General features: G+C 40.3%; 1 protein-coding gene and 1 long non-coding RNA gene across 4 annotated transcripts in view; one reads left to right on the plus strand and one right to left on the minus strand.

The window, feature by feature from the left end:
* The window catches only part of LOC118238595, a 61565-nt gene extending 45733 nt beyond the window's left edge, over nucleotides 1–15832 (plus strand). The window contains exons 4-5 of the long non-coding RNA XR_004769318.1: nucleotides 6266–6378; nucleotides 14662–15832. This is a non-coding gene — a long non-coding RNA (uncharacterized LOC118238595). The remainder of the gene's footprint in view (nucleotides 1–6265; nucleotides 6379–14661) is intronic.
* Apbb1ip (amyloid beta precursor protein binding family B member 1 interacting protein) overlaps nucleotides 1–26453 on the minus strand; it is a 107272-nt gene that overhangs the window by 41916 nt on the left and 38903 nt on the right. For all 3 annotated transcript variants that reach the window (XM_027405348.2, XM_035442795.1, XM_027405347.2), the window contains 6 exons: nucleotides 14728–14799; nucleotides 13342–13429; nucleotides 11445–11746; nucleotides 10225–10302; nucleotides 3247–3406; nucleotides 1445–1566 (listed from right to left, as the gene is read on the minus strand). In XM_027405348.2, coding sequence (XP_027261149.1) covers nucleotides 1445–1566; nucleotides 3247–3406; nucleotides 10225–10302; nucleotides 11445–11746; nucleotides 13342–13429; nucleotides 14728–14799 — 822 coding nt within the window. The remainder of the gene's footprint in view (nucleotides 1–1444; nucleotides 1567–3246; nucleotides 3407–10224; nucleotides 10303–11444; nucleotides 11747–13341; nucleotides 13430–14727; nucleotides 14800–26453) is intronic.

The raw sequence follows: 26453 nt of genomic DNA on the forward strand, positions 1-26453 counted from the left end.
ACACACGGGGAAAGAACATTTTCCCATAGGTAGCCTGCCTCTCAGACTCTCCAAATTCTGCCCCTAGTGATTCGAGATTCAGTTTCCTTTCATGAAATGGAAAGATGTCTGGATGACCTTGGAGATCACTTCCATCATTAACAGTCTTAGAATTTCCTTAAAAAATATGATTGGGACTGGAGGGAAAGATAAGGGCCCTTTATATAGAGACACACTGGTACCTGATGTTAAACAAGAACTCAGTGTGTATATGCTGCTGAGTTAGCCTTTGGTTTGTGACGCCTGGGAGTAATATCAGACTAAGTAGTCTTGTATGAGTTCTGCTCCACAGAGAACCATAGCAAAGGAAGGAAGTAGAGAGGAGAGAAGAGAATCCTGATATCTCACATCAGAGACAAGGGTGGCTCCCAACTAGAAGGACAAGGCTTCACTTTGAAATGATGAACTGCATTTTTAGGGCGCCCTATAGAGTATACTACATGGGGTGGGGAAGGCAGACCTTTTGGGGTATCCCAGCCTCCGTTGACTGTGCTGACATGCAGTACAGACTGACATTCTGGTTCTCATGTGATTCAAGTTGCTTGAGGCCACACCCAGAAAGCCTTAGCCTTTTTGGTTGCACCCTGATCTATGACTTGAGGAATGCTCTTTCATATATGTGAACAATGCTTTTGTGTTTGTGTCAATTGCTTAAGGACATCACAATATATTTTATATTCTCCGAGTGCTCTGTAATAGTGTGGCAGGGACCCTGTGAAAGACAGGATGTTTGAGAGTGGTTTATGAACACTCCCCAGGGATTTCTATGCTGAGAGAAGGAATGGGCTGTAGCCACAGCATCAGCAGAGTGGGGAAGTGTCTCCAAGAACAGAGTGCATAGCATTCTGATTAAATTTACATGTTTATAGTTCCTGGACTTTATTTTATCTTTTCTATGAAGTGTAACTCTGCCATAGAAAATGTAAAAAGAAACCAAGTATTTTTCTTTCAAAAGCTCTGGCCCAAACTGTAAATAAATATTTCTCTCTTCATCATTTTTTTTTTAATATGGTGGTAGGTTATGAGTCTCAGACCTTCCATAACACTCCCTTTAGTTATTACAGCATCAATAAGCAACAAATATAAACTACAAAATGTATAACTTTGCAATAGAAAAGTTAATAATCTATATTTCATCAAGACACATTGGACTAATGGATCCTATTAGAAACTCAAACCCAGCAGCATTAGACAATGACAAATAGATATGTTTTGGATTTTTAATGAAAAAAAGAAAAATAATAGAATTTTTTTCTAAGTCTTTCAAAGGACTCTGAATTTGTAAGTTTGTGTTTATTTGAAAGGAACACATTTGTGAGATTTCCCAAGATTATGGTTTGGCCAGTACACAGGTGACAAAAAACTTCATGTGCTATATAGTTTAAGGAAGTATGGGTCATCTTACCTGAGGATTTTTAAACACAGCATATTTTTCCTCTTTCTCCAAAAACAGTACTTTGTTTTCTGTGTCTCTTGTCCAGTGTGATAAAACTTCAACAACATTTTCATGGTCTTCAAAAATTCTCTCTGATGAAATGAAAGATAATTCAGATGAGAGTCTATTATTGAGTTAAATACAATGATTCACAAGGGTTGTAAGGACTGGCAGCTCTTACTTAGCAGGGTCTGGATATGTTCAGCCAAGGGCACTTGCTCTGAAAAACTTGGTGGAGGCAGGTACTATGTTAATGACCCCTAAAAGGTCACTGGGCACCCCCGCTTAGCTCCTTCTCTCCCTTCTTGCATGGTACACCTCCAGGCCCCTGTGTATCTTGTCCCTAATAAACTATTTCCTTTCCTGAACTTGCCATTGTCTCTGTGCAGTCCTCTGTTAAAGAGGCAGGAGAACCAGAGAGGTTCAGTGCCTGCCCTGTGAACTAACATACCTGCCTGCCACAATAGTGCAATGTTTCTGCTATTTTTATATGTCATTGTCAGGTTTTGGATTTTTTTTTTTTTTTGAGACAGGGTTTCTCCGTGGCTTTGGAGGCTGTCCTGGAACTTGCTCTTGTAGACCAGGCTAACTCACAGAGATCTGGCTGCCTCTGTCTCCTGAGTGCTGGGATTAAGGGCATGCGCCACCAACGACTGGCTAGATTTGTTTTACATAGAAACATAAATGGCAGAAATCACAATACTTTGGGCAATAGCTGTCATGCTTTTTAGTGTTAGAATTTTGCTTTTCATTTTACATCATTCTTACCGGTGGTAAATATAGTCATTATAGGAGTGACTAAAGAGCAACTGCTGCTTAAACATTTTGAATGAAACTGTGAAACTCATAAGTCATTCTCAAGATAATAGATGAATACCTGAACCAAGCTTGAAAGTTATGGAAGCTTTTCCTTCCCTTGTCTTCCTGATTCATGGAATTGAAGAATACTTCAAGACTTCTGCACTGTTTTGTGTCAGTTTTGAGATAAGTTCTCCCTATGCAGTCCAGACTGGCCTGGGACTCATCCTCCTCCTGCCTCAGCCTCTCCAAGGGTGGGATTACAAGGATGTGCCACCATGCCTGGTTAAGGGACTGTTTTAATGCCGACATTTTCTACAGAAAAAAATGCCCTAAAGTTTCAAAAGCAGGTAATTCTGGGTTTCATATAGCCATCTTGGGAGGCAGTGTACCCTGAGGTTGAATGGCTGAATGGGAAGGAACAGATTATTTATTAAACTGCTGGAGAGAATGTGCGCCTGCACAGGTATGCATGTGAGAGAGAGAGAGACTATCAATTTATTTCACTGCCCTTTGACCCCTGAGGCTGAGCCTCTTCCACTAGCAAAGTGTTAGCAATCAGTCAAATTTGAAGGAAGGGGGAAATGAGAGTAGATGTAAGATCTGGCAGTCACATTATGCCTTGAGGAAGCAATCTTTAAAGGGATATTAGCTGACAGATACCCCGATCTCCTGAAATCTGTTGAGTGTCTTAAGCATGTAGCAGGATGAACCATATTGCCCCTTTCTTCCCCCTTTAGAGTCACTAGCAGGTTGACAGTAATAAAGTTCATATCTCCCAAAGACTAGCTACCCTCTACCAACTGAGTGTCTGCCACAAGGAAACAATGAAACAAACATTCATCTCAGATGAGGGCAGTGACATGTGTCATGTCTTGAGATCTTGGAACAAATGTATGAAACAGACTAAAGCCCACAATAAAACAAAAAGCCAGGCTTTTGAATTACAACCCACATGTGATAAAGAGACTTACCAATTTGCAATTCGGGATATATTTCATAAAGACACCAGTCCACATTGCAGTCACAATGGGTTTTTTCAAAAAGATTGTCCAGAACATCCCGAGCCAACTGTCGCTCATCCACCATCAGTGACTTGGTACTATTATCGTCCATATGCACCTTAACCACAAGCTGAAGATGAAACCACAGAACTGTCAGTCAGGCAGGCTGCTATTATTTCTGCTACTGTACATTAGGAATGCATCCTGTGGATATCTTGCTAAACTGTTGTTCCAGTAGCTCGCAGGGTTCACAGTTTGGTAAGGCTGCAGATGACTCCTCAACTAGCAGTAATGACATGATTGTTATGGGGGGTGGTGGTAACCAACCACTTTCTGATTGGGATTTAAAGCCTGCTCTATGAGACAGAACTCAAGCCTGTTACTACAAACTGGACCAAGAACCCAAGGCTGAGGGCCCCAGAGAAGAACATAATACTATTGTTTTACTAAATGGATACAGCATCAAACTGCCTTTTAAATACTTAATATTTTTATCCATAGAGGAATGTAGCTCTTGACTCTCATGAGGGTGTCATGACTCAATTGGTCAATGTACATAGAATAAGTGGAATGCTTAGCACTAAATGGGACATCTATACACACCCCTCCCTGTAAGGCTCAGAGAAGAGCAGGTGGAAAAGTTGTGAGAGCCAAATGTTGGTGAGGACTGCTGTAAAACAGTGTCTTCTGGACGTGACAGGATTGCTGCACTCACAAATGCACAGCAGCAATTACTTGCACAAAATTTGTTCAGGATCAGTACAGTTAAAGTTGCAGCATGGGAGAGGTGTTCATGAAGGCCCACCCTTACTGAAGAAGCTATTAGCAGTAGATGACACTTGGAAGAGGAAGAGCCAGTTTTCTTCAGGGATGCGATCCCTAGTAGGCTGCCCACTCTCCAGTGGATGAACCTATACATATGTGCACACTGGCAGCACTGACTGGATTCAGTGAGCTGAGAAAACAGGACATGAACCTGGGATGAGATATGCTAGGGAGTCTTGGAAGATTTGGAGAGGGGCTTGTGGGGGGTGAATATGGTCAAAATACATTGTATACATGTCTGAAATTCCCAGAGAGCAAACAAAAAAATATTTTTGGAGTGGAATGCATCTCCCAACCTCATTGTGAACTCCTATATATATCAGAAACACAGTGGTGGAAAAACAAATTAAAAAAACACAAAAACAGGCAATAAACAAGGCCCTTGGCCCAGTTTCAAGTCACTGCATTCTGGTGGGGGAGACATAGAACAAAGAGCACTGAAGAAGTGCCAACTTCTCGATTTCCCAACATCCTTCCGTTTCTTGTTCCCATTTTGTTGTTAGGACCAGCAGTATTTCTTGTTAAAAGATCTCCCTGTATCTTTGTGACTGAAGTTCCTTTGTTACAGGAATTTTTAGGGTAAAAGCCTGGGTATGGCAGCCTCAATAAGCTAGACTTTGCCACTGTCACCAGTATGCCATTAAAGGTACTAGTTAAGGTGAACAGCAGAAAGAGAAGAGTTATTCAATAAGGTTACAGTGAGAAGAGGACGAAATAAAGGGTGCAGTGGCCCTTGAGTCATTGCTTAGGGTATTAGCAAGAGGTTTAAGGTTTGAATTGGGGGAGGGAGATTTGCATAATTAAGCAGTCCCAGTTAAGGTGTGGCCTTGCCCATCATTGACTTGTCATTGTTTTGACTCCTGTTGAACCTACAAAGTGGCCTCATAAAGTGTCATAACTGTATGAAACCTTTTCCTGAAGAAAGTTCTTCCTCGACCTGTGTTCTTTTGAGACAGCCTAGAGTGACCTGAAAAAAGGAATATCAATTGAGTAATTAATTGTCTTTATCAGTTTGGTATATGGACATATCTGTAAGGGACTGTCTTGATTGTTAATTGATGCAGGTTGGCCCAGCCCACTGCAGATGGCATCATTCCTTGTGGAGGTGGTCCTGGGCTGTCTAAAAAATGCTAGCTAAGCATGAATGAGCCTGTGAGTCAGCCAGCCAGCAGGCTAGCAAGTAGCAATCCTCCCATAGTTCCTGCCTCCAGGTTCCTGCCTTGAATTCCAACCTAACTTTCCTCAATGATGTTCCCTGATCTGGAAGAGCAAGCTAAATAAACCCTTTCTTCCCAAGCTTGCTTTTGGTCAGAGTTTTTTTTAAATCATATCAACAGAATGAAACTAGAGCAGGCTGATTGCACCAGAGTTCAAGCCTTTCTTGGCTCCCAGCATGGGGTTACTAGAGAAATTTGAATTCTTTGAGGTCCATTATTTCAACAGTCTGATGGCATAGGAAGGGAAAAAGTGTCTCTTTAGGTACCTCTTTGCCAGTCATGATGATTACACCCTCTTTAGCTTGGCTAGAGTTTTTGCTGTTTGTGTTTTTCTGTGGAACACATATGTGTTCTTTGCTGAGAACTATTGCCACTAATGTCAGGACTTTGAAAGCAGTATTTCTTCTCTCTCTCTCTCTCTCTCTCTCTCTCTCTCTCTCTCTCCTCCTCCTCCTCCTCCTCCTCCTCCTCCTTCTCCCCCTCTTCCTCTTCTTCTTCTTTTGGTTTTTTGAGACAGGTTTCTCTGCATAGCTTTGGAGCCTATCCTGGCACTCTCTCTGTAGACCAGGCTGGCCTCGAATTCACAGAGATCTGCCTGCCTCTGCCTTCTGAGTGCTGGGACTAAAGGCATGCACCACCAACCCCCACATGCTTTTATGATAGAGAAAAGCAGTATTTATGATAGAGAAAAATATTGACATTTAACTACATTTCATTCCTGCTTAGAGATGCTTTAGGAAGGAAAACATATGGTGCCTTTTCCTTTCATTTTTGTAGTGAGGAAGATATTGCTAAACCACACAGTTTCATAATGATGGAAGAGGCTGCTTTTTGGCAGAAATAGTGAACTAGGTTTAAACCATATGGGTTTATGAGTATCCATAACTGTAAAGTTTAAAAAGCATAGTGACTGAATAGGAAGAAATCATATTTATGGTTCTTCACAGCTTCTACCACATTTGCTAGCTGCAGAGGGGTTCTGTACCAACATGGATCAGCACCACGTCACAGCGGTGCTGAGTAATTCATCACATGATCTTCTCTGGAGCCAAATGATTCGGTAAGGAAATCTCATTTTCACTTGCAAATTGTTAAGTGGAAAATATTTTAGCCCTAAATCATGCAAATTACTTTTTGGGGCTTCTATAAAAAGATTTACAAATGGAATTGTTCTGTCACAGAGCTTTGGAATAAATTAAATTAACAAATAAGTCAAATTGTGTTTGCAGCATCAAAAGCCTGGTGGCATAAGCCATGTAACTGCCTGTAACTCAGGCTACCCTTGACCTTTTGATCTTCTAACACTAACTCATGTTCATCCTTTAAAACATGTGTGAGACCCTCACTGTCATTTTCTTTAAACCTGGAGCATTTCTATTATTTTATTAACGTGCTGTGTCACATACAGGGTGTTGTCTTAAAGAACACAGCCAGAGAGTCAGGAGCCTTCTTTCCTTCCTCCCTGATGAGTGCTTCCTCTGCATCTTCCTTGGGTCCAGGAAGATTGGCTTTGATGTCACAATCCATCGAAACTAAAAGGGGCAAAGCTCTGTTGTTTTGGATGGGTGGCCAGGAAGAGCTGAAAGGCCCTTGTTCTCCACAGGCCGTCTGGAGAAAAGACACTGCATCACTATTGTCCCACACTTCTCTTTTCATCTCTTCTAAAAATAAACAATGTGGCCCTCATTTACAAATAATCCAGTGGTTTTGAAAGTGTATAATTATGATTTTTTCTTACTCTTTCTCCTTCCGTCCCCTTTTCCCTCTCTTAAGATGATGAGGATCACGTCCAGGGCCTTGCCCTTGTTAGGCAAACTTTTGCCCCATGTGTGCTGTTGCTGAGGCCTTTGCTGAAGAGCTACCTTCTCAGAGAGGCTTTGTTATCACCAGTGCATCTGAGGAGCGGTTTAGGCACTGTCTACCACTTCTTCTGGTTTCCAGCTCATGTTTCTGTTTTTGTAAGGGTAACAACAACAACAACAAAAACAACAACAACAACAACAAATCATCATTGTCATTGTTATTAGATAAGGTCTTGCTGTGCAGCCCTAGCTGGGTCTAGATTCACTGCTGTAGTTCAGGCTGACCTTGAATTTGCAGTTCTCCTGCCTCCGGATCCTGAGTGCTGGGATCAGAAGCATGGGGACACCATGCTGAGTCTGGTTTAATTTTTTTTTCACTGCCCTTGCCTCCTTTGCTAGAATTTAGTTCAACACAAAAAACAATCTCATTGGATCTGTTTACTATTGCACACAGCTAGTACCTCCTCTAATACATGGGAGTGCTATGTTAAAGAAGACAGTCTCCAGAAGGGTTTCTATGGAGATCCAGAGGGAATATAGGCAATAATTAGTGGGTAGTACATTGGGTGGTGATAAAAAGCACTAAGGATAAAAGTAGAGAAGGTAAAAGAATTTTAGGGAGTAGTGTATACAGTAATGGGGACAATCTCACTCAGAAGGTGCTTAATACTTAAGGAAGGGACAAAAAAAAAAGCCTGCTAAGAATCTGGGTAAGAGTGGGAGGGATGGATAGGTACAAAAGGACGACAGGAAGCACTTGAAGAATGTTCAAGGAGCAATTACAAGGGCAGGTAGTTACAGTGCAGTAAATGCAGAGAGAGAGAGAGAGAGAGAGAGAGAGAGAGAGAGAGAGAGACAGAGACAGAGACAGAGACAGAGACAGAGACAGAGAGAGGAGAGAACTGAGGCTAAGGAGATAATGGCATCCAGATCACATAGAGACAGAAAGGAGGCCACTTGCACAGTGAAGGTTTGCCTTCACTGTACAAGATGAGCAGGCACGGAAGGTTCTTGGACTATGGAGGCAAGAGCAGGGAAGGTGAACTGCAGTTTGGGTGGAAAGGCTAATCCTAGACAAAGCGTAACAGTTCATCCTCATCACCCGAGTGGGTATGGTATATATGTTGGTATGGTTGTTAAATGTCCCTTACAGGCTCATGTGTTTGAGCATTCATCTCTCTCTGCTTCCTGACAGCAGACACAATGTGACCAATGGCCTTGCACTCCTGATACTTCAGCTCCTGATTGTCTTGCTTGCATGCCTTCCTGTTATGATGGACTGCATCCTCAAACTGAGAGCTGAAACCAATCCTTCTTTCTAAGATTGCTATTGCTGGGTATTCATCCCAGCAACAAGAAAAGTAACTAATCCAGTTGGTCATCTTAGGTGTTTGTCACAGTAAGGAAAAGCTGACACATACATGCAGAAAATAAGAGTAACAAAAACAAAAAACAAAATCAAGGTGATTGGTATTTGCAAGGAATAGAACCAATTCTATCTGGAAAACATGTTAATATATGAGCCTTGAAAGTCTGGATCCAGGGATGGTCAAGGGACATTTACTGAATTAATTACCATGTATATAACTCCTTCAGTCAAGAATTGTAGCAGGCGCCATGGAAAAATAAGGCATTAAGATCCCAAGTGACAAGGACTATTTACCTAAATATATGGGAGATGACAGATACTTCAGGAATTGAAATAAGATGTAGACTGAGTACCCTTTCCATTAACTAAACTAACTTATTACTGGAGTTTTCTTGTCCCGCCAGGTCCTGCAGCCACCTTTCATCCCCAAATAAACACACGGAGATGCTATATTAATTATTAAACTGTTGGCCTATGGCTAGGGCTTCTTACTGGCTAGCTCTCTCTTAATTATTAACCCATTTCTATTAATCTAAGTATTTCCACATGGTCTTATCTTACCAGAGAAGGGTCCAGACTTGTTACTCCTTCCTTGGTTACATGGCGTCTCCTCGAGGTCTCTTCTCTGCCTATCTTTCCCAGAATTCTCCTTGTCTCCTAGTCCTGCCTATCTTTATGCCTCTATTGGCTAAACAGTGTTTTATTCATCAACCAATAAGAGAAACATATATAGGGAAGAGCATCCCCCATCACTAACTAACTATTACTAACATTTTAATAGTGGGTGTAGTCTCCTAATCAGGTTAGATACAGGTTTTTCTAGTATAACACAATACATATGCTCCTAAAAAACAAAACAAATAAACCCTATGCTCTGCAAAAATGTTAAAAAAATTACAGATTAATTAAAATAGTAGGGTTAGGAGCAGGTCATGTAAAATTTACACAAATTAATGAGTAGATTAACAACAAAGCCGATATGTGATTCCTGGGGAGACAGCCAGGCAGACATCAGGTCTAGAGGCTGCTCAAGGGACATAAATTCACAAAAGAAATTGTGGAAATGTGGGGCCAAGGGATGCTGAGCTCTGACCCAGTTAAAGTGTGCCCAGAGTGCGTGCCACCTGCTACAAGCAGACACCTATGGAAAGCCCCAGAGAGCATCCCTCAGGGAAGGGAGTCCAAGATGGACAGATTTTAGATTCTCAAAATGGAACCGAGAAAGCCCTTGCCTAGGTGGTAGCAAAACTAAAGACTTTCCTTTTAAAGGAAATTTGTACTCCCACTATCCTAGTTCATGGGAAAATATATGTGTAAACCAATAAAAAGTCACGTACAAGCTAAGGAAATGCCTGCCTTGTTAGTCATTCTTGCTCCATCTCACCAAGGGGAGCTCTTTGCCATCATACTACCCAATAGAAAGCCTTTACAAGAAACGGTTGGATGCAGGTTCCCTACCCAGAAATCATAAACTAGCTAAATGATATTATACAGAGAAAAATTATGCCATTTCACTGCGTCCAGAGAATTCTTTAAAGATGATAATTATTGGAAAGTGCCACTTTTAGTTTCCTTTCAATGATACTGTTAAAACCAGGGTCTTGAGTATGGTAAGCAGGGACCTGCTACTGAGCTCCCCAGAGACAGGTGAGGATTTTATTTTACTGTTTATCAGTAACTATAACATGATATCATTAATTTAATGCCCCCTATGCAAAAGTGATTGATGGTTTACCTTCTTGACCTTGGCTTCCTTCAGTTTTTCCAGTGCTAATTTAATTTTATTAGCCTTTGCTTGGGCTTCTTCTTCTTCCTGTAAAGAAGAAGACAGTCAGTAAGGTCTAATAAATAATATCAGTGGGAAATTCTTGTTAGTGTTAGTGTCTAGTTAATTTATAGTAACAAAATCATCAAATTTTACATCCCCCGTTTCCAGAATATAAACAAATTCTTGTGATTAAATATTTAACTAAAAGGTACAGAAAGAAACTATTGTTTATAGCCCTGGGAATTTCATCCTAGAAGATGAAATGATGACCTCAACAAGTGCATCATACACTTATTAGAGTATGCTATTCTGTGATCAGCTCACAAAACAGGGGACTGGGTTAGTTTGAATGATCAATATCCCCATAAACTCATGTACTTGAACTCTGGGTCCCTAGATGGTGGTGCTGTGTGGAGAAATGGAACTATTAGGATGTGGAACCTTGCTGGAGGAAATATATCTGTGTGGCTGGGCTTTGAGAGTTTACCGCCTCACCCCACTTCTAGTTTGCTCTTTGCTTCTACCCTGCGAATAGAAATATGATCAGTTAGCTTCCTGCTCTGGCGGCCTGCTGCTCTCTCTCCCCTGATAGGACGAACTGTTCCTTACATTAAGGTAAACGCTTCCACTCTTAAGTTGTTTTGGTTTATCACAGCAACAGAAAAGGAACTGATACAGGGACCAACCTACAGAATCCAGTAATGTATTCAGCCTAAGGGAGTTGAGCACTTCATAAAGTCATACACATCCTCTTGGATCATGGTGTCTATTTAGGGGAACATTCATAGTTTTTATTAGAAACTTGAAAAAGTCCTTAACATCCAATTTCTTAATACAAAAGTCAAAACTTAACTTTGTGATTTGTAAATTTGTGATTTGTAAATCACAAATCCTCCAAAGCAAAGCAAAACAAACAAACGAACAAAACACCCCACTGATAACACACATGAACAATAATAGCAAAGAGTGTGAAATAGTCTTATAAGCTCAACTTCCTTTGATAACTTACAATCCTGAGAATAGAACTGTTAGGGCTTATTTATTTATTCATTCATGTATTTATTTATTATGATTAGGAAATGAAGTGTTCTGGTTACAGAACACTTTGAAAGTAGAATCATCTTTTCTAACACCAATGGTTCTTGAAATGTTTTTGAGTGCAGGGAAAGACTCGTTACAATGCTTACTTTAGAGAGAGGTTCAGGAGGTGGTGGAGGTGGTGGAGGTGGTGGAAGGTCTAACATGGGTTCTGCTGGTGGAGGTGGTAAAGCATCTTCATAGTGGCCAACACCAGCTGCAGCAGCACTTGCTCCATAACCAAGTGACGCTGCAACCCAGCCATCTGATGCCTCCTGAAGCGCTGAGTGGTGCTGATTCTGAGAGGACTCTTTCTGAGCCTGGATGGTTCTCTGCTCAGCTTCACTTATATCTGCTACCAAATCTGCCATGAGGGTGTCTAAATCTTGGTCTTCCAGGGCATTTAAGGACTCTAAGAGGAAGAAAAGAAAAGAAAAGAAAGCTTAACTATTTGCATCTGGATAACACAGAAAGCAGTTGTTTTTCTTTTAAGAGCAACATATGCATAAGTGGGAATCATTATTTAACTTGTTATGATACAATAAGAAAGATGGAGAATATTCTTATCCAGTAGCACACCCCCACATATTGGGACTCCTGAAATAATTACATTCAGTGCTTAATGTCAGTAAGTTTCTAACGGGAAGAAGAGGGAAAACTTGTGCTCTCCAGGGGTGTGTCTCACACTCTAGGCACAAAGTCAGGTTGGAGCACACGAGCAGATGCCTACACAGGGAACTCCTGAGTATTTTGGTGCAAAGGCCTCAGTCTTTGGAACAGTAGAGGAGGAAGAAAGTGGAAATGGATGGAAGGGGGTTCTCCCTAAGAATTTTTAAGGGAGAGCACTGGTGATCAGCTGGGTTTCATCTGACTTTAGGGAGAACATCTAAATGTCTGTCCCATCCGTCTGACTTCAGGGAACCTTACCATCGTAAGTGCAAGATTAATGCAGCCAAGGTGTTAAAGAGTAAAACCAGTAAGATTAAGTAGTAAAGGTTTTTATGAAAACAGTGGGCTGGGTGAGCTTTTATAAGAAAAAATGAACAAGGCTTACAGGGACATGGGGAAGGAAGAGAGTTCATTAGGACTTTGTCCAAATGTGAGACTACTGTAGAGGCCACATGCATGCTCAGCAAGTTGACTAGATTGCATGGAACAGAGGGAGTGGTGTCGGGGACAGCATCAGCAGAGTGCACTGGGAATCAGGCAGTCACTGCATGATGGTTCAGTGAAGAAGGAGTGGACCCTGTGCAGGATGGCCCAAAATGAGGAAATGGGAGTGTCAGAAAACAAACCTATTTAGTAAAAAAAATCAGAAAGCACTGTGAGCTGGCTCATTGCCAGACATCATCAGTGCCATGTAGCTCTGTTGTTCATTAATATATCAATATGCCAAAGAATTAAAATTTCTTTATATAGCTTAGATATGTTACTACAGATAAATTATATTAATCAATACAACATTAGATAAAATAGAGAATGAGAAGTGGATTCCATTCTTAAGTCTGTCGTTCTCTGAATGACTTTGATATATATGTATGCTTTTTGAGACAGGGTTTCTCTGTGTACTTTTGGAGGTGTCCTGGCACTTGCTCTGTAGCCCAGGCTGACCTCGAACTCACAGAGATCTGGCTGCCTCTGCCTCCCAGGTGTTGAGATTAAAGGTGTGTGCCACCAATGCCTAGCTAAGAATTTTTGTAATAAAAAAATTAAAAGATAATGGGCTCCTTAGTAATAAGAAGAAACTTTGCTTTCCTTTTCAAAAGGTGAGGTTGTCCTGAGACTTTTCATAAATGGAAGATGGTCTTCCCTTTCATTGTTATAGACAAAAATATCTAATGGACTTTCTTAATTCAGTGTAGACATAGTAAAATACTGCCCACAGTCTGGGGCTTACACATTATTTACCACAATGCTCACATTTCCTTAGTTTCATGGTCAGAGTATAGTTCCATGGAGACTTCGGTCATCATTAGGGTTTCAAATTGCTTAAGAAAACATGCTTACCATGTAAATCCTTAAACCCCACACTGTAGTTGAACTCTTCTCGGGGTGGCTTGGGTTCTGGAGGAGGAAGAGTGTCCACTCCTAAACTCTGTGAAAACAGATGCCACAGTTTCTGTGAGTGAGTCACAAAACCAACATTTCTGAAGCCCCAAACACATGTTTTCTCTCTAAGTATGCTTTTAAAGATTGCGTTCTTACTTAAATGTTTTGTATTTTTTTCTATTATAGGAAATTTCAGCTTAAAAAACCCCTAAGAAATGTTTTGAAACAAGCTGTGTCAATTGAGAATAATGAGAATGAATAGTTAATTTTTCTTTTTTTCTTTTCTTTCTTTTTTGGGGTGAAGGTGGTTCAAGTCAGGGTTTCTCTGTGTAGTTCTGGCTGTCCTGAAACTCACTTTATAGACCAAGCTGGCCTTGAACTCAGAGATTCTGCTTGCCTCTACCTCTCAAGTGCTGGGATTAAAGAAGTGCATCACTACTACCCAGAAAAACTAGTTAATTTTTCTAAGCAACAGAGAGACTTTTCTGTTCGAATGAAGGCGCATACTATACATAGTTTTATAAGGGCTTACATAGTGGCATCAAAGAAATGAATGTCCAGTTATCTGGAAAAGAAATCCTTCTGCAAAAAATTTTAATTATTTGTTTACTCCAAAGGGAGTCAATGTTCTGACAGTTCCAATAAGTGACTGATAAACAAGCTCCCCAAACCCAGGATTTTTCCTTTTGTTGATTTTTATATTATGATCTTATTCTTTATCTTATTGCCATGCAGAAATGAAAATGTTTTACATTTTAAAATATTTCATTTTATGTTTTGTATACTCTTGTTTCAACTTTTCTGTAAGCTTGAAATTTTTTTCGCTATTACAATCACATTATTGCATTTCAGTGCACTTTTGTTTTTGCTTATTTTAGGAACCTGGTGATACCAAGGTTTATCCACTCCTTGTAATCATACACAGTGGGGTCAATCTAGCCTTGGTTGACTGTTCTTTTCAGCTATGTAGCCTGTGGCTGAGTGGCTTTCATGCTTATTCAGAACGTCATAATGGTCCTTTGAAATATAGCATTTACTTAAAAGATAACACAAAAACATCTTACTTAGTGGCATTTTCTCAGTTAGTCTCTATGAAGGTAACTACTAGGGATGTTGCTCAGATGTGGTTGTTGAAGGAAACATGGGAATTCCTCCCATGGACATGATAAGCACAGGCATTGGGATACCTGTGTAAGTGTGACAGTTATAGTAAATCATGTGGACTGAGAGTGCAGAACCAATAAAATGCTTTACTGTTTTCTTCCAACACTATTACAGATACATCAGGGGCATGTAATCCTTGCCCTGCCCCCGATGGTTTGCAAGTTAAGAAGAGGGTTTTACCTGGGTCAAGAGATCCATCTCCCCCAGCAAAGTGCTGAACATCTGGTCTATGTCTTCATTTGATTCACCCATCTGAAAGAGGAAGAGACCCAGACATGAGTGGTCTCTAAAAGCTTATCAGGGGATATAACTGTTGCATTTCATTCTTTCCTCTATGATCAAACATTCATGAAAAGAACTACATGGAGAAGAAGGCTCTGCTTACCCTGGAATTCCATGCCTGCCTGTCACTTGATTTGATGTTGGAGGATGAGCTAAATCGTGGGGACCTGTTGCAGAGCAAAACCTGAACTTTTTTTTTTTCAAACAAAGTGGGCATTGTTCTGGGAGTCTCCTTGCCATAGGATTCCTTACTTGAAAGAGAGAATGCCTCAAGCCACTCTTGACAGCTGTTTTTGATGGCCAACTTGATTGGGTTGAGAAATACCAAGGAGATTGTCTGTGATGATGTTTCCAGGGATGAATGGATTAATCCCTTGAGTGATTTATAGTAAGGTAACACTTTTGTACAGAGTGAAGAAACTGGACTCAAGTTTCTGAAAGCATGAGTCCAAATAATATTTTCCCTCCTTTTGAATTTGTTTTTGTCACATATTTGGTCACAATAATGAGATGGCTATTAAGATGTTATGCTATCATGTCAGGGGAATGTAGACTTTACCTCGATTTAACATGCTAAAATGTGACTGCATTTTGAAATGTCTGTGATTAATTGCATTTACTGAATAGTTCCCTGCTTCATAAAGATATCTATGAAATAACAACAGCCTTGGGCACATTTATTTGGCAAGGCTGGATTGGGAAATAAAGAGATAAGAATACTCACTTTTCAAGAACTTGGCAGTATGTATTGTGGCAAAGGGAATGAAATGTGTTAAATGTAAAATGAAAGATTCACCCAAGATCATTTCCAAGAATTCTAAACACTATAAGACACTATGAGGCTGATATCAAATGCACCAGCAATAGTCTGGTGAGGGTAGAGTGTCAGTGTGTATTACAGTCAGATCTGTGAATCCATTCTTGTTCCATTAGGCAGAAGCACTTGAAAAAACTCTGCATTGAACATGTCAACACTTTTTCTTGGTAACATTCCCTTACAACAACTAAAGCCATACTATAGTTATGAAATATAATATAGTTATAAAATAACTCATGGTTATTTTGTCAAGGGCAGACTGCAATAACCACTATGGTCCCAATATCATATTGCTTGGTGGTGGTGCAGCCATGTTAGTTTGTGTAGTATGGGCTCATGACAGTGAAAAAGCCTAAACAAGCATTGCTTGCTGATCTCCATTGCTGACTGACAGGTGGCTATAATTAAATGGTATTACAAGTGACCTAGAGATAACTAAGAACACAGGAGGATGTGTATATGTTACATGAAAATATAAAGGACTTCAGTACACTTGGATTTGGAAATCCATAGAGGTTCCTGGAACAAACCCCTGCAGGTGTTGAAGGATAACTATATTTCAGCTATCAATATTTACTTGGACATGGATACATACATGCTTCTGTTTTCATATGGACACACACATATATGCAGAAAATGATGTTACACAAGTACACAAGGATTGCTATGTACTTAATATTTGGCTTTCACGATGATCACTGTGACTTACCTTTTTAAATTTAAATACATCTATCTTTGTTTTCCTTCAATTGATTATTTTAAAGAAACATTTTTACAAACATACTTTATATGCAGATCAGGTCTAAAAGAGTAAGATTTTTGAATGCTTTTGTAGCATATGTGAGGTATACATAATAGTAGGTCTCAATATTTTTCTTATGTGTCCTCCTCATTGTATTTTGATCATATCCACCCCTCCATAACCCTCTCAAGTCCCCCTCCCACTCCTGCTAATCCCTTTTCTCTTCCTAAATATTCCCCTTTCGACTCTCTCTCTCTCTCTCTCTCTCTCTCTCTCTCTCTCTCTGTGTGTGTGTGTGTGTGTGTATGACCCAATGAGTTTCATTAGTGTTATTTATACGGACATGGGTACCTTATCAGTAGCTACACCACTGAAGAAAACTTCCCTTCTCATCAACCACTAACTGTGTGTAAGTCCCTATGGGAGAGTGGGTCCCATAAGCCCCTCCCACTTCTACTACAAGGTATTGATAGGCACAGATTTTGTGCAGTTCTAGTGCAGTGAAACACAGTTTCTGTGAGTTCAAGAGGGCATCAGCTATGAAATTCTTGGAGGTCAGTGCTCCTACTGATCCCCACACTTTCAGCTCTCCCATTCTTTCTGCTCCTTGCTCCACTAGAGCCTGAGTTGTGGAGAAGGTGATATAGATGCCCCATTTATGGTTGGCCATTCAACAGTCGTTTATTCTTGGTATCTTGACTTGTGAGTCTTCAGAGTAACTGCTGACCACCACATAAAGAAATGTAGCTGACCAAAGTTGACAGCAACATTAATTAATGTGCATAAGTATGGCTACTTTGAAGGCAATTTGATAGGCATATCCTGTCCATTTGGTAAAACAATCACAGAAGGACCTATCACCTCAGTCATGAATTTTTGCTCAGGTTTATGGTAGCAGATGTAAATTCCCTCCTGTGGAGCAGGCATCAAATCTATTCAGAAAGTGGTTGTGTGGTGGTTTTAATGAGAATGGCCCCCATAGTTCATATGTTTGAAGGCTTGCCCCCTGTTGGTAGAACTGTTTGGGAAGGATTAATAACGAAGCTACTCTACTACTCTAGTTAGTATGCTCTCTCTCTCAGCCTCTCTCTCTCTCTCTCTCTCTCTCTCTCTCTCTTTCTCTCTCTGACTTGTGGTTGTTGTCTCAGCATGCAAGTTCTCCGATACTGCTCCAGTGCTATGCCTGTCTGCTGCCATTCTTCATGCCATGATGGCTATAGATTCACCCTCTGAAACTGTAAACAAGCCCCCAATTAAGTGCTTTTTTTATAAGTTGCATTGGTTTGGGTGTCTCTTCACAGCAATAGAAAAGTAACTAAGACAGTTAGGTGCTCCATATCAGACTTGCCATTACTGTACCAGTCAATGTATCTTGCATGGCCAGGAAGTATTATTGCACAAGGGTCCACAGCTGAGCAGGACCATTGATGACCATCCTCCCATAGTAGCTTGTGTGATACTTCTGGTACCATGACAATTAGCCAGCAGGTAGGATGCTTCTAGCCAAGTTCTAGCTTGATGTCTCTGTGTGCTCAGGCTGTGATATGTGGCATATTCAGCCTAAATAGGTCTTAACATAACAATTTGCTGGGCAACCAAGAGCAGTGGCAATTGCCTGTATTATTTTGGCCTCAGGAGCCTCCCTGACCAACAACTCCAAGGAAAGGAGTTCTCCCCAACACTGGTAGTTTTTTGTTTAGTAATCTAGGGTTTCAGAAATGGAGAAATGGCTTAGTAGTTAAGAGCACATACTGCTCTTAGAGAGACCTGAGTTCGGTTCTTAGCACTCATATCAGGAAGCTCACAATTGCCTAACTGTGACTCTGGAAGGCTTGATGTCTCTGACCTCCCTGGTCACCTGGACTCAGGTGACATACCCCCCCCCACCACCATATACTCAAAAATAAATCTTAAAAAATCCTGTGGCTTTTTGGAATGGCATTATCTACCCACCTAGGATACATCCATTCAAACACTTCTAATTTTTTTTATTTCCTTATGGTGATATATTATTTATGATTTATTAAAGCTCACCTGAGAGTACAGAAAGCAAAGCTAGCCATAAGTCCTAGAGCCAGGCAGCCATAGAACCAGTCGGTGGTGGCACATACCTTTAATCCCACGACTCAAGAGACAAGCAGATATGTCTATTAGTTCAAGGGCACATGGAGATACATGAAATTGATCCAGTCCTAAAGAGAAATGACTCATACAAAGGTGATCTCAGCACTTGGGATCCCATGCCTTTAATTCCAGCACTAGGGAGGTATTAAAAAAAGGAAAAGGCAAAGGGTGTCACATGGAGATTTATTTTCCAGCCACACTGAAGAGAGGTCTTTCAGTCTGGGGTAGAGGTAAGAGATAATGGCTGGCTGCTTTGCTTTTCTGATCTTCAGCTTGAAGCTTGGACCCCAATATCTGTCTCTGGGTCTTTTATTATTCATGTTACATTTCCTTATGGATTTCTTATACATAGTTGTTAGCATGCAGGTCTAAAATATCAAGACTTTTAAAAAAATTTGATATGATCTCACTTTGTAGCCCTAGCTGGCTAGAAATCATTATATAGACCAGGCTGGCATCAAACTCAGACAGATCTGCCTGCCTTTCCTCCTGAGTGTTGGGATTGAAGATGTACACCACTGTGCCCAGCAATAGTAAGATTCTTAAAAATCACAATCATAATCCTATTATCTAAATTTGCTTAATAATAAATCATTTGCTAAAATAAGCTAAGCCAAAGCAGATCAATTTGTTGTGAAAACTTGCAGTTTATCTTTTAAATGACTTCAACATAATATTTAATTAGTAACATGTTTGCTTTTCTTGACTTTAACCCATTTATGTCTCTTATAATAGCATATAAAGAGCACTTCTGTTCTACTGATTGATTTCTTACAAATGACTCAAATGAATTTTAAAAGACACCCCAGTCTATGAAAGAAAAATGATTCACTGATGACTGTAACAGTAATGTGTGCCTGGCATTATGTAAATACCCTTCTGTAAGTCAGTGTTTGCCTCCTGGGGCAGGATTAAAAGATACAACAATACAAAAACTTTTTTGGCTGAATCTGAACATTCACCAAATATCTACCCTGCATTGCTAGTGTCTAATCTCAGCAGTAATCTTAGACTTCAGTATTCTTACTTTCCTTATCACAACCTTCCGTCTGCCAGTTTTAATATAGCGCTTTGTTAATTTTTAAGACTTTCATACATTCATACAATGTAATTTTATTATAATTATTCCCCACTCCTCCCACAATTCCTTTCAGATCCATATCTCACCCCTCAGCTCTTTCTCCAAAGTTTGCGGTTTCTCCCCCTTTAAAAAAATAATGCACTGAGTCTAATTTGTACTGCCCATGTAGTCATGAGTCAGGAGCCACCCACTGGAGAGTGATCAACCTGTCAGAAGACATCCCTTTAAGAAACTGAGTCTCCTTCTCCCAGAAGCCACCAACTATCAATAGCTCCTCAACAGGAGAGATGGGGGTTTATAAGCCCCTCCTTTCCGCCATGCTGGAATGCCTACTGGTTTGATCATGACTGTAGTAGCAAGATATACCATGGATGCAATAGTGGCATGAATGTTATGAGAATAACCAACCACCTTCTGCTTAGGCTTAAGACCCATGCCATAGGAGAAAACACATACCTGGAACTGTAAATCTGACCAAGAACCCATGGTTTGGGAGCTCGTTAGCCTCAGGAGGGATCCTACTTCTATGATTCTGCTTACTGGAATAGCATCAAGCTAGCCTCTAAATTCTTTTTTTTGTTTTTGTTTTTTTGTTTTTTTGGTTTTTTTTTTTTTTTTTTTTTTTTTTTTTTTTTTTTTCGAGATAGGGTTTCTCTGTGGCTTTGGAGGCTGTCCTGGAACTAGCTCTTGTAGACCAGGCTGGTCTCGAACTCACAGAGATCTGCCTACCTCTGCCTCCCGAGTGCTGGGATTAAAGGCGTGTGCCACCAACACCTGGCTTAAATTCTTATCTTTAGGCCCATACAATAGTATACTTCTCAGACCACATCAGGGAAGTTTTTTCTTTTTTTTTCTTTTTTCTTTCTACTGCACAGTAGACAGCAGTCAACAAAGAAACTCAGCTGGTCAAAGTGCAACCCCTTCCCCAATTTTAAATGCTTCCCTTCTCTCATGATACACAAAATCCTTAAATACAGTTACTGACTCCCTTCAACAATCATTTCAGAGTCTTAAGCTTTGTATGTTTTACATTATGGGATCAACAAGTGATTGGTCACTTGTTTGAGATACGTTAAACATCTAGATTGCCCTTTTTGGTTTCCAGTGGAGGATGTATCATGTAGATACATGGGAGTCATGAAGCTGGTTTGGCCAGCATGGGCCAGGAAAGAGGCTTTTGTTAAAGCAAGAACAGCTTAGATACTATAGGACAAGCATAATATAAGCAGACATATTTATCCCAAAGAACCTGGAGTTCACACATCAGGGACAGACAGATTCATACTGAATGAAGAAGCATTCATTGGAAACCCAGGCCAGACCCTTGAAAGCAGCCAGACAAGCACTCAAATACAGAATTGACAGGTAAGGCAGACTCATGGACCTTGTCTACATATATAGGTCTAAGAGTTAAAGAGGAATCAAACTATGCTGGTAAAGGATGATGGGAAATGTTTTTGCTATTTTGTGCATTAAGGAAGAGGTCTATGGGTGGAGCCCACTTCTGATTAAAGACATGATTCTATGTGAGGGTTCATTCACACAGAGTTTTATCTCCCCCTTAAAGTATGTCAAAATCACCCTTTCCTGCTCTGGTCTGAATGTGCTGTGCTCTCTTCTGTAGAGATGATGAAGGGATAGAACATTCAGAGGTGAGGCTTTGTGGACAATGCCCAGGTGATGGGGCGCTGCCCTTGGAAGGGATTAATACTTGTCTTTCTGAGTAGATGAGGTCTCCTGAGAATTAGTTGTTACAAAGCAAGATCAGTTGTGTTGACAACTTCTCTGGCCCCCTGTCTCAACACGTGATGTATTCTGCATGTATTCCCACCATCGTGATGCCACTTACTGTGAGACTCTTACCAGAGCCAAGCAGATGTCAGTGCCATGGTCTTGAATGCCCACAACTGTCAGCTAACACATGTCATTTCTATGAGAAGTACCCAGACTCAGATATTTTGTTAGAGCAACAAAAAAAATATACTAATATGATCCCCTTTTCAAAATTTCCTACGAAATGGAGGAAAATAGGTAAGTGAATAAAACATTTATGTTTTTATAGACTGTGAAAATAGTTAACGTGCTATTCAAAGTCTTAGAATGAATCTTCCATGAATTACACTGATGAGGAGAAATTAGCAGAATAAACAGCAAAATTATACAATTGCGCATATAAATTCATTTTATTAGAGTCTTATGTGATATAGCAATGTGAAAAACAAAGGAATCCTTCAAAAACAATTATTATTAACAGGAAAATAGTGTCTTAATCTGCAAAGTAATCTATTCAAAGTATATAAAATAGATTTATTGGCTGACATAATAAGCTACCAATCTATGTTACAAAATGAACTCATATGAAGCAAAGGTGTTATGAGAAGTAAGGACCTGCCACCATGTATTCTCTTCAACCAGTGACTGGAAAAAAAACACTGAAATGAAGAAATGTGACATCTGTGAGTCAGCAAGTCCCAGTGTGTCCTGAGACTTTAGTTTCTCAGTTAGCACACACTACTGATACACAGTGGGTAAAGAATGAGACAGAGCAAATTACTCACCCAAGATGGAAATAACTCAGACTAACAGCACATCCCTGTGACCTGAAACTCTCTAGGCTCATCTGGCCCAAGTTTCTCCTGTTCCTGCCCTTTCATTGCTCTACCCCCTGCTCCCCCGACACTGTCTCTATTTGACTTGTCAGAAGACATCACCGTCAAAATTCTGCTGGAAATATACACTCATGATACAATATTTAATGAATTACATTTAAAACCTTTTACATTCTTGGTAAATCAGACATCTGATGCAAGAGTATTACTGTATTGTCTGTCTGGCCTTGAACTTGGGATGCTTCTGCCTCAGTGAACTAATTGCTAAGATTTTAGGTGTGGTACATTATTTGTAGCTTTAAGGGTTTTTATTGGTCTAAAGTTTTGTTAATCTGTAAATTCAATCATCTTGCATGATTACCCTTTCCTTCGAAAAGGCCTTATTTCTGGAATGGATGGATCAGAGCCACAGATAATTCATGTATTACACATACACACAAGTATGAGAAAACAAGGCTGTGTATGTGTGGTACTTTCCAAAGGTCAAAAGAGAAAACGCCCATCCATGAGGCTGAACGTGTTACTGGGGTTAGCAGCCAGCAGCTGGGGTGGAGGAGCTGTTGCAACGAGGCACAACATTGCAAAACAAGCCATGTTCACACCATGACTGGGTGGAGTTAAAAATCTTTTCATGTGTATGTAATTTCTGGGTTCTTTTTGTGCTCTGGGAAGAATATCACATTGTTGATGAGAGAAATTGGAACAGTTCTTTATCAGAGTAGTTATACTATTTTCATTTCCTGGAGAAAGAAGGGTGTGCTGGAGGAGAAGCATATCCAGACTAAAACCCTACACTTCTTAGTAACAGTGGCATTTTCCTAACGCTCAAGTATTTCCTATTTAGGTAGGGTTCAGAGCCAAACTTCATGTTTTCAGCCCTAATACTTCCTTTTTTCCACATAAATAAACTTCAGTCATATATATTTGGAAATCTAAGTCGTGTGTTATGTATGTTTAACAGGACATATACATATACTCACCACGTGTATTTAATTCAGTTGGAATGCAGTCTTCATTCTCCTCTCCTTAGTAGATCCAGCCATAGTTTTGAACCAAATCAGGACAGCCATTTTCCCACTTGTCAATGAAAGCCAGTTCAAGCCCCTTGGATATTTCCATGCAAATGGCTCCTACTCACTATTTCTTCTTCTGCACCCCTACCCTCTGCAACACCCAAGGTTTGATGAGTGACCATTCGTCACTCATTGGTCTGATTTAGAAGCTGGTTTGGTGCTTTCATCTTCCCTTTTACCCACACAGTGACTCAGAAAACCCCCTGGATTTTCCTGTGCAGGACTTCTCCTTTCCTTTATTCCTCTAGCCTGGCCACAGCTGAAGGCTTCATCTCTCCGCTCCTCTGGCTTCTGGTCACCCTGACTTCTCACAGACACCATAGACACTGATTTCAAGTACAGTCGTGACCTTGTCACTTTCCTGCTTAAACACTTCCCATGACTGACCATAATGGAGTGGATAATCCAGTGCCCAGCATGTCTTCAGAATCTTTCAGGAATTTCTTGTACACACCTCTCAAGGATTAGCTCTTGCTATTCAGGGCCCTCTGTGCCCTATAAATAGACTTGGTATCATTCTTTGTCTCTGTGTATACATTCCCTATAAACAATATCCTCCATTTATGCTTTCTTCATAGATTTAGTTATTTGAAATTCAGCTTTCATGTCAACTATTTAACGGTGTCCATGTAACCATCAGACATTTGCTATCCATTGTCCTCTGCATACAGTCAATTCTGACCCCAGCAAACCTACCCATGCTTCGGTTTCCTTGTCAACAACTGAAAGAATACTAGTATATATCTCACAGTGTTGCTGTGGCATCTAAGTAAGACTGCATACAGTATTGCCACCAACCCTCAGTCACAGTATTTGTCACAACAGCACCAGGCTCCTGTTGTCACTACCTTAGAACTCTTTAGAATCCCAGGAACTAAAAAAATACTGGGGAGTAGTTATTGAGGGCCAGAACTTACCATTTTGTCTTCCAAAATGTCTTGCTGATTAACCACTATCCCAAACAGGAAGACATAGGCTAGCAGACAGTTCATAAGCTACACACATACTGCCCATATGCCTGAAAATGGTTCCTATGGAGCCACATCAGACATGTGTCACACTAGGGCTGAGTGGTCCTCAGAGGTCACCAGATTCCATCTTTCCTCTGACCATCAGGTCAATTAAATAGGAAGTCAGCTTCAAACAACTAAACAAGCAAAAAAACAAAATCCCTCTATTTAAAGGAAATAAGTGTCTATGTTTGTGTGCATTTTGACGGTGATGTCTTCTGATAAGAAGATGCTGGATCCCCTGTTGCAGTTGCAAGTGGTTGTGAGCCACCCACTGAGTGCTCAGGAAGCACTCCCAGCCACTGAGTGGTCTCTCCACCCCAGAATGCCTACTTTTCACTGCTGACACAAATCCAGGCTTGCTTTGAAGCCAAGGGTCTTAGTTGTTTTGAGAAGAGCTCTATCAGCCACCATGCAGCTTGCCTGGCACTGCCAAGGGATTTACTTTTTTTCTAAACCAACCAAAAATCAAATAGTTTTTTATAAGTAATAGATGACCCAACTGTCATTTAATAAATGAAACAGGTTACTGTCACTCAGCATTCAGGAGGCTAAGACAGGCAATTGCAGGTCAGCTTGAGCTATATGGCGATACCCTGTCTTCACTGCCATGAAGGAACAAACAAACAAATATGCCTACAGGCTAGGTATGGAGGTTTGTATCTCTAATCCCAGTACTCAGGAGGCAGAAACAAAAGTTCAAAGCAAGTCTGGGTCTGCTTAGTGAGACTTTGTCTCAAAAATACAAATTAACAACAAAACCAACTAACAAAAAATTTTCAAAGACAGAAAAAGAAAATCTACCTTAATTGTTTACATAATATGTCTAACTCGTTTTAACTCCATGGACAGACATATCTTACTAAAAAACAAAAATGTAATAGCTTTGGGTTGAAAAGATTCTTCAGTGGCTAAGAGCACCTGTTGTTCTTATAGAGGACCCAGGTTTGATTCCCAGCACCCATATGGTAACTCACGACCATTCATACTCCAGTTCCAGGGAATATGGTGCCCTCTTCTGAATTCTGTGGGCACCAAGCACACATGCATACACAATCATACTTGCAGGCAAAACACTCATGACATAAATGAGTAAATCTTAAAACAAAACAAAACAAAACAAAAGTAGTACCAGTATTTATCCCTAGTGCAGGGACTTTGGGAGCCCATTCCCTATGGAGGGATACTCTCTCAGCCTAGATACATGGGGGAGTGCCTAGGCCCTGCTCCAAATGATGTAACAGACATTGATGATCCCCCCATTCGTGGCCTCATCCTCCCTAGAGAGTGGATGGGTAGGTTGGGATGGGGGGTTGGTGGGGGAAATGGGAGGATGGTAAGTAGAGGGAACTGGGATTGGTATGTAAAATAAGACTGTTTTAAATTTAAATAAAAAAAGAAAAAAGTAGCTTAATTAAATAGAAATATTTCAGGTTGTCTATGTAATTTTAATATGTAAAGTAGATATGTAAAGTTATACATGTCTGGCTTGTATTGAGTTCCAGGTCAGAGTATTAAATTATGTATGCATATTTATATTGAAGCCCACTAATATTTAACAACATGCTGAAGCACTTCTTTTTCTTGCATCTCACTTTGAGCCAAGGCCCTACACTGTCCTTTCATTCACTGTGTAGCTCAGAAACGCCTTCTGGACCTTGCATTCCTCCTGCCTCTTAGTGCTGAGATCACAGATGTGTGCCATTATGCTTAGTTTCATGTTCTCCTTTGTCATAATGTATCTGTAAAAATTTCTTGCTATGAGCTGACAGCCAACATCAAATTAAATGGAGAGAAACTCAATGCAATTCCTCTAAAATCAGGGACAAGACAAGGCTGTCCACTCTCTCCATACCTCTTCAATATTGTCCTTGAAGTTCTAGCTAGAGTAATAAGACAACACAAGGAGATCAAGGGAATACAAATCAGAAAGGAAGAAGTCAAACTCTCACTATTAGCAGATGATATGATAGTATACATAAGTGACCTGAAAAACTCTACCAGAGAACTCTTACAGCTGATAAATACCTTCAGTAAAGTGGAAGGATACAAGATTAACTCAAAAAAAAATCTGTAGCCCTTCTATATACCAATGACACATTGGTGGAGAAAGAAATCAGAGAAACATCACCCTTTACAATTGCCACAAACAACATAAAATACCTTGG

The sequence above is a fragment of the Cricetulus griseus genome, chromosome 3 (genome assembly GCF_003668045.3).
Source record: "Cricetulus griseus strain 17A/GY chromosome 3, alternate assembly CriGri-PICRH-1.0, whole genome shotgun sequence".
NCBI lineage: Eukaryota > Metazoa > Chordata > Mammalia > Rodentia > Cricetidae > Cricetulus > Cricetulus griseus.